At 25.7% G+C, this 14,480-nt stretch overlaps 1 protein-coding gene across 2 annotated transcripts; it reads left to right on the top strand.

Annotated features, from left to right (window-relative positions):
* Window positions 1-7,537: 7,537 nt before the first annotated feature.
* On the top strand, window positions 7,538-14,255 carry LOC105196228 (dynein regulatory complex subunit 2). 2 transcript variants are annotated; one of them, XM_039452424.1, is made up of 5 exons: window positions 7,538-7,950; window positions 8,768-9,057; window positions 9,408-9,530; window positions 10,316-10,549; window positions 13,033-14,255. In XM_039452424.1, the coding sequence occupies exons 1-5, from the start codon at window positions 7,652-7,654 to the stop codon at window positions 13,296-13,298; spliced, it is 1,212 nt and encodes a 403-aa protein (XP_039308358.1). In that variant the 5' UTR covers window positions 7,538-7,651; the 3' UTR covers window positions 13,299-14,255. The 2 variants fall into 2 exon arrangements, with proteins under 2 accessions (XP_039308358.1, XP_025997137.1); XM_026141352.2 differs by lacking the exon at window positions 7,538-7,950 and having other exon boundaries at window positions 8,574-9,057; window positions 10,316-10,438; window positions 10,513-10,549; window positions 13,033-13,187.
* Window positions 14,256-14,480: the final 225 nt, after the last annotated feature.

The raw sequence follows: 14,480 nt of genomic DNA, 5'->3' as shown, positions 1-14,480 counted from the left end.
AAAATTATATGGTCAAAAAATTACACAAAAAAAAATCATAAATTCTATGTATTAATCATAAACTCAGTCTTAAAATTCGATCAAGTTCTTACATGTGAAAAGACTAGAAAACTTCTTTAAATAACACAACATTCTATTCATATTATTGATGATCAAACTGCAAATAATTCTCTGTGAAAGAAAATAATTATAAATATTTTTTAAAAACAAAAAATTTTTTAATGTACACTATTTACTTAGTGTTTTTAGTTCCAAAAGATTCTTGGAAATTTTGGGAAAAAGAAATGATTTTTCCTGTTTTTTTCTTTTAAATACATTTATTAAATATCCTCTATGTCAATATAGTTTTAGGATTTCTTTCACATTTCAGAACTCTAAAAAGTAATTCGTGAATAAAATCTACTACCATTAGTATATTTTTTCCGGTTTTTTTTCTAAAAAATTAAAATAAAACAGTCTTCTCTTAATTTTATCTTTCTGAAAAATTAATAACATTGCCACGTTATTACAATCACTTTTTTCATATTTTTTGTTTTTCTGAAAAATTAGGAACACTAATACCGTGTGTGTGTTTGCATATGTATTTGGGATATTTACGTTGAACGCACGTTGTGACATTGAAAAGCTTTGGAAGATTTTTTTAAAATCACGATTAAAATTTGTAAAATTATAAAAAAATTCTATAAAATTCCATATTTTTCTTTTCAAATGTTTTTTTGAACATATATTAATATTAATCTTTTACATAATATTAATATTTTATATATATGTTAATATTATATATTTAAATATGTTAATATTACATAATATATAATATTATAATATATAATATTAATCGAGAAAAATAAGAGAAAAGATTTTGAAAAAGGTAATATTACAAATGTCAAATCATTAAATTTCACTTTTTACTTCAATATCTTTATCAAGCAATTTTTTTGAATATTCTAAACATTGATTAGAATGATAACAATTATTTTGAAATAGAAAATGAGTGGGGTTTGTAAAATAAAAACACGTTTATTCGTGAAAAATAAGCCATGTTCCGTTGCGACCTTGGTGTCGAGTAGGCGCGCATCTCCATCCTCTTGCGTAATACATAATAAATGCTAGACGACAGAATTAACATAAGAATCTACACAGGGAATTCCGGATTAAATCCGGAACATTGACTTTTTTTTATTCTTCTGTACCTCTCTGTTTCCATCATTTCGGAAATGCCAGAAATGAGTGTTAAATATTAATAAAAGAGCTCTAAAAACTCAATACAGTCATTTATAGTACCCTCTTAAATATCTCTTGCTTTTTTTCTTACCAAAATTCGATCGACACGTAAATGTCAACATACGGTATAATCGTAAATTTAAAACATATAGTGTCACATGGTTGGCTCCTAAATAGAACACAAAATTATAGTAAGATCAAGATGACATCAAGAAAGTTATTAGTAAAATTACTTTTTTAAAATTATTGCTATATATAGAATTCATTACAAAATCATTCTCAAAAGTATATTGAGTGAGATAATGATTTTTTTCTAAAATGACTTTTACGTAAAAGTATCTTAATCTTACTATTATTAATATGTTTGTGTGATCTACTTGTTTTATTTTTAGAATGTTGCACTTCTCATTTTTTTCATTGTATCCTTTAGATGTTACTGACATTACTAAATGAAATCTTTATTACATTCAATTCATTGCATTTTATTACCGTTCCACAATGCAATTATATGTAATTGTATCAGTCTGTTACTTCCGTATTACACAAACCTAAATAGAACAGTAAATCGCAACATTAAAATAATATAAAAATAAATTATGATTGATCAAAAACTGACTTTTCATAATTATTTTGAAATCCTTTTCGACACCATTTTTATTTCATGATAAGGTTTTGTTCTACTTGAGTATATTTTCAAATTTATTGTATGTAATAGATTTTATAAACATTTTTGTTGTAATATTTTATGTCACAAAATTTTAGAAATTTATTATTTTTGTCGTAATATTTTATATCACAAAAGTTTAGAAACATTTATCTTTCAATATTTCATATTTTGCAGAATCCTTTCAGAATTACTGCATAAAATGTAAAAGATTGAAACTTTCTGAAACTGTGCTGTTTTGCGTTATATAATTTTTCGATTGTCAATATAAATTAGTATCCAATTATTAAAACAATTGTCATTAACAATTATTATTAAAACAATATTTAGAATATATCAAATACCTTCAGCAGAATGATAGAATATATTTTTCTTATATAAAATTTTATTTCGGAAAATAAGGCTATGCTTGAAAATGAAAAAAACTATAATAAATATAATTAAATGCGCTTTCTGTCGAGATCTAACATTAATTTCAAAAAATTCTATCGGTCACACTATGTGATACGAATTTTAAACTACAATCCGGACAAAATAATTCTTATAGACCTTTTGTCGTTGAAAACGAATTCGCTAATAAAATTGCTCTATCACTTGACATTTTAAAGGAAATTAAACTTAACCAAAAATACAAATTAAACGAGAATATCTTAATGGTCGTAGCTAGATGTGTTTATATATTTACTTATGTGCTTATATATATTTACTTATGTGATTTTATATACTTTTTCAAATTCATCAAACTGTGCGCTAAATAAATTTTCAGTCGTACCACAGTTCTAACAAGTTGAATTAGAATTAATAATATCACGTTCATTCAATTGAAATTAATTTAATAATAAATGATGCTAACTCGCATCTGAATATTAGAACCTTTTTCCTTCTGAAAAATCTGCAAAAAATTTGTTGCAAAAAATAATACCTTAGCCAAGGTGCGAGAACCTGGGACTTCCCGAATCTCCGGTACGGATGTCTTAACTAACTCGACCCTGGCTGAGGCTTATTTTTCGCAACAAATTCTTTACAGATTTTTCAGGAAGGTAAAGGTTCTAACACTTAGGTCCAAGTTAACATCATTTATTATTAAATTGATTTCAATTTAATAAACGTGATATTACTAATTCTTATTCAACTTAGAGCTGTGGTATGACTGAAAATTTATTCGACGCACAGTTTGGTGAATTGGAAGAGGTAATAAAATTTTTATACATTACAAATATATGCAAAATTTTATTCTAATATTTTGCCTTAATTCAAGATATCTGTATATAAGACAGAAAATTAAAAATTCTAATCATGTACATTTAAAAGTTTGTTCTGGTGAGGTTTCATCTAAATTGACTATTACATAGTTTAAGAGAAATTAATATTTTTCGATAAAAAAAACCAAAAATATTTATCAAATAAACAACGCGTGGGATGTTGTATGACAATCAGCTGTCAAATTTAAATTATGTAATTGATACATTATTTTTTATGAAATTTAGATATTTCGAATTAATTTAATTCACAATCAGTTATGTAATAAATATTTCATACATACATTATTTCACTATTTATGTATATTTTTTCATGTGCATTATTTTGGAGCAAGACATGTATGACATAATCTGAAATAACCAAACTTATTATTTTCTCTCTTTTAACATTATGTTAGTGCTAAAGGTTTATTGCATTGTTCACGTCACATCGCACGTAGACAGTAATACTATAATACTTCTACATCAAATTTGCAAATTAGAGTACTACAAAATACAAAATCTATAAAAAAAGTAAAAAAAATTGAATAAACAATTAAATATGTTTAAGGAAATAACGCTAATTCTAACACTATTTCCTAGTCAATAAATATGTCATTATCATAGGAAAGGGTTTATTTGTTCGAAATAGTGCTCCAAATTAGAGATTATAAGCTATCATTTATATTAAGATTTATTTATATTAAATATAATCTTAAACGTTAATGACCCTTTTCTATGATAATGACAATAAATTATAGTTTATTTTTACAATTGTGTAAAACTATTTAAAAAATAATATAAAAACATTATCAACAATATGTAACTCATTAATAATACCATTTTGTGAAGTTTTATACTATAAAATGATATAGATTTGATGTATTAAATGAACTATGAAAAATTTATGATGAAAAATGTTAATTTTTACAATTTTAATTTAGATTATCATTTATTAATTTAACTTTATTTATTAATTTTTTAAGATATAATAATAATCATATTCATATTTCAGTTATTTGCTATTGATCAAATAAATGTCATAAATTTTATTTTGTCATTTTTAAAATATTATATAACATTTTAATAACATAAAATTAATAATAATGAGACTAGATTATTATTGATGCTTTTATATTGTTTTTTAAAACGTTTTAAACAAATTTAAGAATAAACTGTTTATCGACGAGAAAATAGTGCTAGAATCTTTTTAAAATTATTTAATTTTTTGCGCTTAATTCTTATATAAATCATGTTTTGTACTTATTTGTAAATTCGATGAGAAAATAGAATTAAATCAAATTTTTTATAATATATACTAATACAATTTTGTTTGCAAAACTTTATTTGGATCCATTTACCTACTTCTTTAAAAAATATTTAAGTACTTAAAACTGAAATAAAGTATGATCTGCAAGTCAATTTATTTGTTGAAGCTGGTTTCAGGGTTAAAATGTAGGTACGCAAGTCCAAAACTTTTTGTCGATTAAAAAAGAATAAAAAAGAGAAATAGAGTAAAAAAAAAGACTTAAAAAGTCTGCAGTTTGTAAATTTTAACAACTTTAGCTGATATTATATATTATGTATAAGCAAAATATCCTTAAATTATTTTAAGTTGATTTACTATACGAAATGTATTATATATTTTTTTGTAAAATAATGTTACAAACATATTAATGATAAAATTATTGAGGGTATAATCTTAAAAAAAAAAGTAAATATATACTAAAATTTCAAATTTTTTAAATTATTATTTATATAAGTTTACTCGAAAACGAAGCCTTACATGGAAAAATTGTGCACCATACATTAGTGAATTATTTTCAACTTATTTTTAACTGCAATCGGCTTATCGTTAACCGGTTGTATACATATACATTTTAACTTCGAACAGAATTTACATAAGAATATTATGTCCACACCTGAAAAGACAATATTGCAAAATATTTCATTAATGCGAGATATTAACAAAAGTTTGATTACATCGTAATCAAAATTCATTAAAATTGTCACAATAAAATAAATATTTTTTGTTAAAGAAGTATATGTCTTTCTGGATTTATGTTAATAGTTACATATATAATGTGACCTCGTCTTTGATGGTCCAGTCACGGTAACAGAGAAATGCTAATTTAATTATACCACAGTTTATTGTACATGTTTTTAAATGATTTAACTTTTGCCCGTTCGTTTGATGACTATTTTTAGTGCCTTGGAAGATCACTGATCAATCATTGATCAAACGCGATAAGTCTATTTCTATTTTAAAATATCAGTCTACTTAGGCTATGCAACAATCTTTCAGACATGTTTGGCAATAGTTACAGACTCTCGAAATATGTATGCAAATTAAGCATGAATATGTAAATTAAGAAAACGACTTTGAAAGTGCTTGTACAAAAATAATTCTTATTAAAAATTAAAATATTTTTTGTAAAAAAATCATGGCCCAATAAACGAGTGATAATAGTTATTGTTTACATAAGTCATTATTTACTATATAATTTATTATATTATCTTTAACTATAAAGAAAATTAATAGTATGGCTCTTCATAGACTTATCAGTCGTAATGTAAAATTATTAATAATAATAGCGGAGAAAGAACGGGATTTTGTACTTTGTCTCGCTAATTTTAACAACTTCCTTGAAATTTCTTTTTAAGAAAGTGGATAAATATTTCTCAAAATTACTTTTTTATCTTTTATTTATTATTGTTTGAAAATTTATTTTTTATTTTTTAAGTAAATAACAAATATAAAAAATATAATTTATTAACAATAGATCTTTGTACGGTTTATTGATGATCCCAGATCTATCAATGGATTGAAATTAAAAAATCCAGCATTATTTTAACCAAAACACTTGCGGCTATCGTCAGAACCAAATTTTTTATTTCGTTTAATGAATATTAAATGGCACTTGTTTAAAAAAAATAATACGATTTTTGTTAAATTTTTTATGCTTTCGCTCCTAAAAATATAAAAAATTAAGTTATTAAGATAATTCTGGATCTGAATAACCACAAGTTTGGATTAAAATGATTGAGATTGTTAATAATTTACTATTCATATCTTTCATTTAAAAAATAAAAAATCAATCTTCAACAATAATAAATAAAAAATACAAAATAATGTGTTTAAAAGTACTTATTACTTTCGTAAAAAAAATTCTTAAAAATATTTTAAAAAGTCAATGCAACAAAGTAGAAAGTCCTCTTTAAATGGAAAAAATAAAACAGCAAAATTAACATGTAAAAAATAGATAAAAATATAAATATAAATAATCAAACAAATTATGAAAAGTTACATTAAAAGTTTAGATAATTGCATACAGATTGGCTGTATTTATTATTTTTAATTATATATGTATTTTTATATTGCTTTCAATTTAATCAATATAAAATGTAATTTTTATATTGCCTTCAATTTTATCAAAGTAAAATAAGAAAATCACGAAAAACACGTGCGTCTCGCATAAAGAAATTTAGCCTAAAAATTTTACATCTATTATTCAACTTGGTTAATTACGACACGGACATTAAAAAAAATGCGTCCAACGGTAACACTGGTATGTACTTTTAAAATTTTTGCTTCTAGAAAGTTCTTTTCATGCAGAAGAATAGTGAACATTGATATATAATATTCTTGATATGTAAAAATTGTTTCTTGTTATAAGTTATATATAAAAAGTAAATTTATAAAAAATAATAATTTACTTTATATATACACACATTTAATTTATATATTATTATATTTTACTTCGTATATTTTACATAATTTATTTTATTATACATAATATATTTTACTTCGTATATTATACATAATGTATTTTACATAATTTCTTTTATTAAACTACCTCTGACCTTTTGCTTAGAAAACGCAAATTTTATGACGAAATCGTTGATTCGCTTATAAAAAATATAAAAAAAAACACATGTATAACTAAATATATGTATAATGGCTAATTGATGAATTAATTTAACGCTTGAATTCTATAATAAGACTAAAATAATTATTAAAAAAATATTAAACATTTAATACTCAATTTAAATATTTCTTTTATTATAAAGAAAGTTTCTTCTGTATATCTAAAAAAAAAAAACTTTATCACGTAATCCATGTTATAAATATATAAAGACATTTGTATATTATTTTGTATAGTTTACATAATTTATTTTATCAAATTATTTAGAAATTTTCTGAATATAAAACGCTGATTTTCGATCATTATTTCATTCGTATAAAAATTAAAAAAAAACTCATATGACTATATATTTATTATGCAATCCATAAATTAATTTAATGTGAAGATTACAAAATGATCAGATAGAATTAAGTAATTATTGAAAAAAGTTTAATGTTTAATATTTAATTTTAATATTTCTTTTATTATAAAGACAGTTTTCCCGCGTATCACCAATAAACGAGTATTAAAGGTGTTATTGTTTACAGTTATTGATGTTAAAAATCACAATATACTTTATTATATTATTTTCTATTAAATAAATAAATACTTTATCGTGTAAAATGTGTTTTTATAAATATACAAAGATACCTCCCTCAAATGTGAAAGAAGAGCAGAGAGCGGTTAAATGGAAGCAAATGCAGAAGACCAAGGATCAAATAGAACGTGAAGCTGAAGAACATGCTAAAATGTTGAGAAAAAAACAATTTATGCGCGAGATCGAGCTTGGTACTCTAAATACGAAGCGTTACCGGACATTGTGGAGGGAAATGATGATGAGGATCAAAATGCCGCAGATCGCCGAGAACGTAGAGATTGCATGGCGCAACTTTGATCGAGCTCTCGATATCAAGGACTACAGGTCACCATGTGTACTATGTTGGCCAATCGGCAAACTAGCTTATGGTACATTCAGAGAATTTCCTTCGCAACTGAATAAGATTTGAATAATAATTAAGGAATGTTTCATCTCCGTGAATGATTTTTCTTTAGTACAGAACATTCTTACTTTGAAAATATTTACTTTTAAAATACTAAATATTGAAATAAAATTATATAGCGTTAAACAAACATAATTAGTTTAAGAAAAAATTTTGTTTTATCAAGAAAAATATATTTTTATTATTCAATAATAATTTTAATGAGAAAAAAATATCGAATAAAAAAAATTATATTTTCAAACCAAGAATTTTTTAATAGAGATATATTAGAAATTTTTAATATTATTATCAAAACATATTGCTCTTTAAATAAACTATTATAATATTAAAATAAAAATATATAATATTTTGTTGAAATTTAAGATTAAAAATTTTGTAAAACTAATTATATAATATAAAAGATTATCATTGTTTTTCATGTATCAGCAAGAATAATTTCAATATACATGTATGAAATGATTGTTAAATAAAATACATTAGTTTTAATTACACTAATGTTTTTTTCTATGTATTGTATCTGTAATACTTTTTAAAACTTTATAGCACATTATTAATTTATATTACTTTTAAAAGCAAAAATATATAATCGAAACATATAAATAAATTAATAATTGATATAATAAAAATGTTTCAAAAAAAAGATTTTAATATGATTCCGTTGACGAAAATTTGGATATAGTAGAAAATAAATCTGAATATCTTTTAAAAATACTTATACAACTATCCGATCTTTTCCAGAATAAGTTTTTTAATGGACGAGCTGGCCGAAGCCGAAGAACAGTATCAAAGGAATACAAGATCGCATATTGAAGTTATAGATCGATTATTGAGATCGTATAAGAAAAGAATAGAGTGCGAGGAAAGAAATTACCGAGACATGTTAAACGAGACACTTGTTCAGATGGACGCTGAAGTCAACAAGATCTATTATCAGAAGATCAAGAGCGAAATCTTGTTACAATCAATCACTCACGGCATGCAACAACAGATGGAAGAATTATTGAACAATGTCAAAAGCATTGCATTAAGTATGTTATATTAAATATTAATTTTATGTAATTTTATAATATCAAAATGGTTTGCGCTTCTAATTACATACATATATATATATATATATATATATATATATATATATATATATGTATATAAAATTTATATACAAATAATTTATAATATGGAATTTAAATTTATTTGTACTAAAACTCATATTAACATCTTAATAACAATACGTGATTTAACAAAGATGGACTTTATTAAAAGATATAGTACTTTAATGTTTGCAAACTAAAATGTATGACATCTAACAAACTTTATACAAGTTTTTAATTCAATTAGTCAATTTTTTTGGATGATATTAAAATAAATAATATCTTGAAAGGTAAAATTGATGCATTCGTGGAAGACAGTAAGGATATACGCAGAATTTCTGTGGCTCAGCTTGAAAATCAATTGCAAAGCTCCTGGGAAAATCTTCGACGAGTTCTGTCTGATTACCAAAATAGTAAGAACATTTATTATTCTTATAATACGGTTTTTCATGGAACGGCATTGAGACGTCACCAGTGTGTTTTGCACTGAAACCTATACCATCTATTAGACGGCTCGTACCAAATTTTTGCATTTAGTATGCATCCAGCAAACGAAAATTAATTCAAATAAATTAAAAATTCAATTTATTTTAATTTACCTGAGTTCGCGCCTTATAGTTTCAGAATATCTTTGGATTTAAATAAACTTGAATGAATTAAAATATGAAATGCGCTATTCGTCATTTTGAATTCGGATGTATTCATATTATTTTTAGATTCAAATGGATTCGAAAAATCTGAAGCGCAAATTTCGAAAATGTCGAAATGAATTTATTTCTAACCATTTCAATTCTTTTTCTTTTTGCTGGGCACTGGTTCGGCCAATAAAATACTATAAATGATGTTTTAAAGCCTTTTTCCAATAAATATTATTAACATCTTATTAATGTTAAATATTTTTAATTAAAGGAATAATGCAATCATTAGTTATAAAATAAGAAATTATATATTTTATTAATACTATTTTGCTAAGAAAATAAATTTAAATAATATTTAATTTTCTAATAGAAAAATTTATAACGTAGTTTTAATTAATTTTTTATAAATTTTCTGTAGAGTTATAAAAAATGAAATTCACACGTACAATTATGTAAAATTGCAAATATGTATCTAAACATTTCAATTCAAATGCGAATTAATTCTATAATAAGGCTACATCCATTAGATGAGCTAATAGTGATCAATATGGTCATTCTAGAAACGAAGAATCGCAGAAAATGTTACGAAGCACTTAAAGACAAGGACGAGAAAGACCAGCAAGTGATAGCGCAACAATTATTGCGTATAACGAATCTTTTCGAAGAAATACGAAAATTTCGAGGTAATATAACAACGTACGATGCCATGGTCAAGAAAGAAATTTCCGAAATTATGATGGAACACGACTTCTTTCAGAAAGCCTCCTGGACCATGAAAAATCGTCTCAGCTCAGGTGTGTACATAATTATTTAGACTAGTGATTGCTAGTGATTAACAGAGTTGTCAGCTTCAACTCGACAACAATCATCCACCACTACAATAGTTCCTTTTCCGGCCAAATCTAGTCGGTCTAGCGGCACAGCCAACACATAATCCACTATGGAAGAGATGTTGCTGTAGTGGAAGATGGTTGTTGGCAAACCGAAAGTGACAACTCTGTCAGCAAAGAATAACGGACATCGATTCAGAAATTTGCAAATCGTGCCAACTACTGATTTAATTAGATATTCGATTTAAATTTTCATTGGTAATTTTTAAAATTTATACCTTAATTTCTAATTATGTAAAAAAAATTCTTATACAAAAATAATATTACTATATCTTTATTCTATTCATGCTATAAAAGGGGTTTTCTATTTTGTGGCACTGATCTTTTGTACTTTTAGTTTGTTTTAAGAAAATGAGTAAATATTTTTTAAAATTATTTTTTGTCTTTTATTTATTATAGTTTGAAGAATAATAAAATTTTAAATTATTGCAATAAATTTTTGAAACTTATGTGTCGCAATATTAGATCTGCCATTTTCAATTGAACAATTGTAATTATACAGCAGTAATCAGAGATTTACAAAACCATCAGATATTGATGTTCATGTTATTGATACGCATTTTTTTAATTCTTGTTTTCCATATTAAATCCGCTATTTTAATTTGTTTATTTTTGAAATCAGTGACCAAAAAACTATACACAACATGATCTCATATAATTTTATAACTTCTTGAACTTTATTCGATGGCAGTCCGTTAGACGTGAGAGGATGTCGCGCACCATAGGTAACGCTCGCGGGATGCATTTATGATTTAAATTCAATAACTTTTTAACAAATAATCGGAAATTAATTTTGCAAAAAAAGAATTAAACTAGAAACATATAGCGTTTTTCATTGGGATGCACGGAATGCACACTAGAAACTCGCCGAGTTCAAGCGACACTGCCCGAGTGCATTGAAAGTGCGAGTTTCTTGCACGTTCAATGAAACACTCGCGATTTGATGGGGGCGTATAGTAGTATGCAATTTTGAAATTTCTGGAAACGTAGTTTGCAGCGAGTGCTTATAAAAGTGAATCGTTTTGAAGCTACATTGCCATACACTACCTTATTATAATATGTACATTTTGTTTCTTTTTCCACTTGCATTCATAACAAAATTATACAACTTATAAGATTGTCAGGGGCTGCAATTAGTGGTGTGCAATTTTAAAAATATAAGATATTGTAATTAAAAAAATGGATTTTTTAAATGTAATAATTAGCTAATTATCTAATGCGAAACAGGTTAAAATGTAAAAAAAATTGCGAATTTTAAGTTTTTACGTGTTCAAAGAATAAGTGTGTAGAGGAAAAAAAGTTAAAATATTTTATACGTTTCATTGAAATAATTCTTCTATTACCAAAATTCTTTTTATTTCTCCTAATTTTTTCAACAAAGCCTCTTATTCTCCTCTATCTCTATTATAAACCTCATTTACATTTTATTCCTCGTATCTAACCATCCGGCGCAACCATATTGCACTGAACCGACACCGTAAGCACTCGCTGCAACCTACGTTTCCAGAAATTTCTAAATTGCATACTACTATACGCCCTCATCAAATCGCGAGTGTTTCATTGAACGTGCAAGAAACTCGCACTTTCAATGCACTTTCATATTAGAGACGTCTCTCGGAGCTCGTGCCAAAATCTCACACTATAGTGCAAAAACTCAACACTGGGCTTCCCAATGAAACAACGCGTACCGTCTTAGCGCGCACTGAAACGCCCAATGAAACACGTTGCCCGCGGCGAGTGCACACTAATTCTCTCAATAAAAACCGCTAAAAGCAATTTGCCTAAAAAGTCAAATATTTTGTAAGATTTTTTTTTTTTAATTATTTGGTTTTATATTTCAAAATTTATCATTTTTTTTTACAATTTTTCACGATTTTTTCAAAGTTTTTTTATTTACCGTTTGCATAAAACATTTTTATAAGATACGAAAAAATATTTTCTGTATTGTGGGCACATTTCTGCGTAAAATGCCGTAAAGCTTACCTCGCTATCATTTTTTCTTTAACCAGAAAAAATTCATAAAGTCAAGTTCAAAAAAAGTTGTTTTTACAATTATTTAAAAAATGGAGAGTGATGGAAAAAAACGGACAACGTAGTCGTTTTCAGCGCATTAAAATCCTACAGAAATGTCATTCAAAGTTCGAAGCACAAGATCCCCCCCCAATTTTGTAGACCTGTGTTATTTTCAAAACCAATTTTCAAAAGCAAATAAATAAAATAGTACTATAAAATTACAGGACAACAAATAATTTGGAAAATTATTTACACTTTCTTAAAAACAAATTCATAAAAATTTTTTGAAAATCAATGTGATAAAGTTGAAAACCTTAAACCGAAACATATAATTATTGATAGACTATTTTTCATAATCCCAAAAATAATTTCAGAGCAAACGAAAGATAAAAATCAATTGAAAATATTGTCAATCGAATATGACAAGATTATAAAACATTTGGAGCGTCTTGTAATTAAGAGCAAACAGCTGCTTACGCTAATACAAATTTGTCGTAAGTACGAAACGCAAGATGAGAAAATAATTCCGTTTGCCAATCATACAAAGCTGAAAAGCTTGCAAACTCCCTCATCGCATCAAATCATTACTTCAGATGGGGATGTGTCTTGCCAGGTACATACGTATATACTATACGTGTAAAAGTTGTTGAATTTTTAAGACTCCTGACTTCTTAGCCGAGAACTCCGTGTTGATGTAACGTTGCGGACAAAATTGGAACTAATAGGCGTGAAATGTGACGGGTTGACGATAAAATTTTTACTTGCATATTATTTTATTTTTCATTGTGAAAATGTGACTTGTTTCGTATTTACCAAATTCGTGAAAATGGGCCGGAATAATGTACAAAGTTTCTTTGAATTATATACTTATATAAAAGCATATCTTTTATTTCTTTCAACAGCTGTTCATGTGTTTTTCTGTCTGAATAAATTCCACTTTACGTGCTATTTACAACTATTTGTTGACTGTTAGGTGGAAAAAATGTTTTATCCAAATTCTTTTTATTGACAAATGCCACTGCGGAAACTTTTACGTGTTATTTCTCGCTTATGACATCACGACTTATATGGCCGCGTGGGAGGAGTCAGGAGTCTTAAAAAACATGTTTAAAAGAACATTATTATAGATTGCAGAAGATTTTCAAGATTTGACAAACTTTTGGCGACGATTTGGCATTGCGCAAATAACTACTATGCAATTGCGATCGGAGAAGGATAAACTTAAGGCTGAGGCGAGCAACTTGCGCCAATGTGTCTGTTCTTATATGACACAGAAAATATAAGAGAAAAGAATAAAAATAGTACAAAATATAATTTAAATAACCTTCGTAACAAAAATAAATCGTAATCATCATAATTTCGTTGTTTAATATAGGTACAATGATTCGTAATTTACATTACTATATGCTGGATAATCATGAGTATCATAATACTTTTTATCATATTTGAACTTACATAACTGAAAAGTAATATCATTACTTGTTCTAGATGTAAACACAAGACTTTGGCGTTTTGTTTATTTGACTCGCTCTTGTCGGCAATATGAAATTTTATTACTATTAAATGTATAATTTAGTGCTTTTTTATAAAAAACAAAGGAGGGTTAAATCTTTACTTGGCTTTTTTATTCATAAAAAGCCAAGTAAAGATTTAACCCTCCAAGTACACTGGAGAGATTTGAAAATTCCAGCAAGTTTTCAATTTTGAAGTATTCATTACACGGTAAACGGAAAAGGACCTCTTTAAAAAAAAAAGTTGATAGTAAAAACTTAAAGTAACGCGGTATTGTTAATCTTGTTTCGTATAGTAACAGATAAAAGTT

This window comes from Solenopsis invicta, chromosome 8 (assembly GCF_016802725.1).
Source record: "Solenopsis invicta isolate M01_SB chromosome 8, UNIL_Sinv_3.0, whole genome shotgun sequence".
NCBI lineage: Eukaryota > Metazoa > Arthropoda > Insecta > Hymenoptera > Formicidae > Solenopsis > Solenopsis invicta.
Note: the sequence above shows the minus strand (reverse complement) of the source record. Positions and strands in the feature narration are given on the sequence as shown.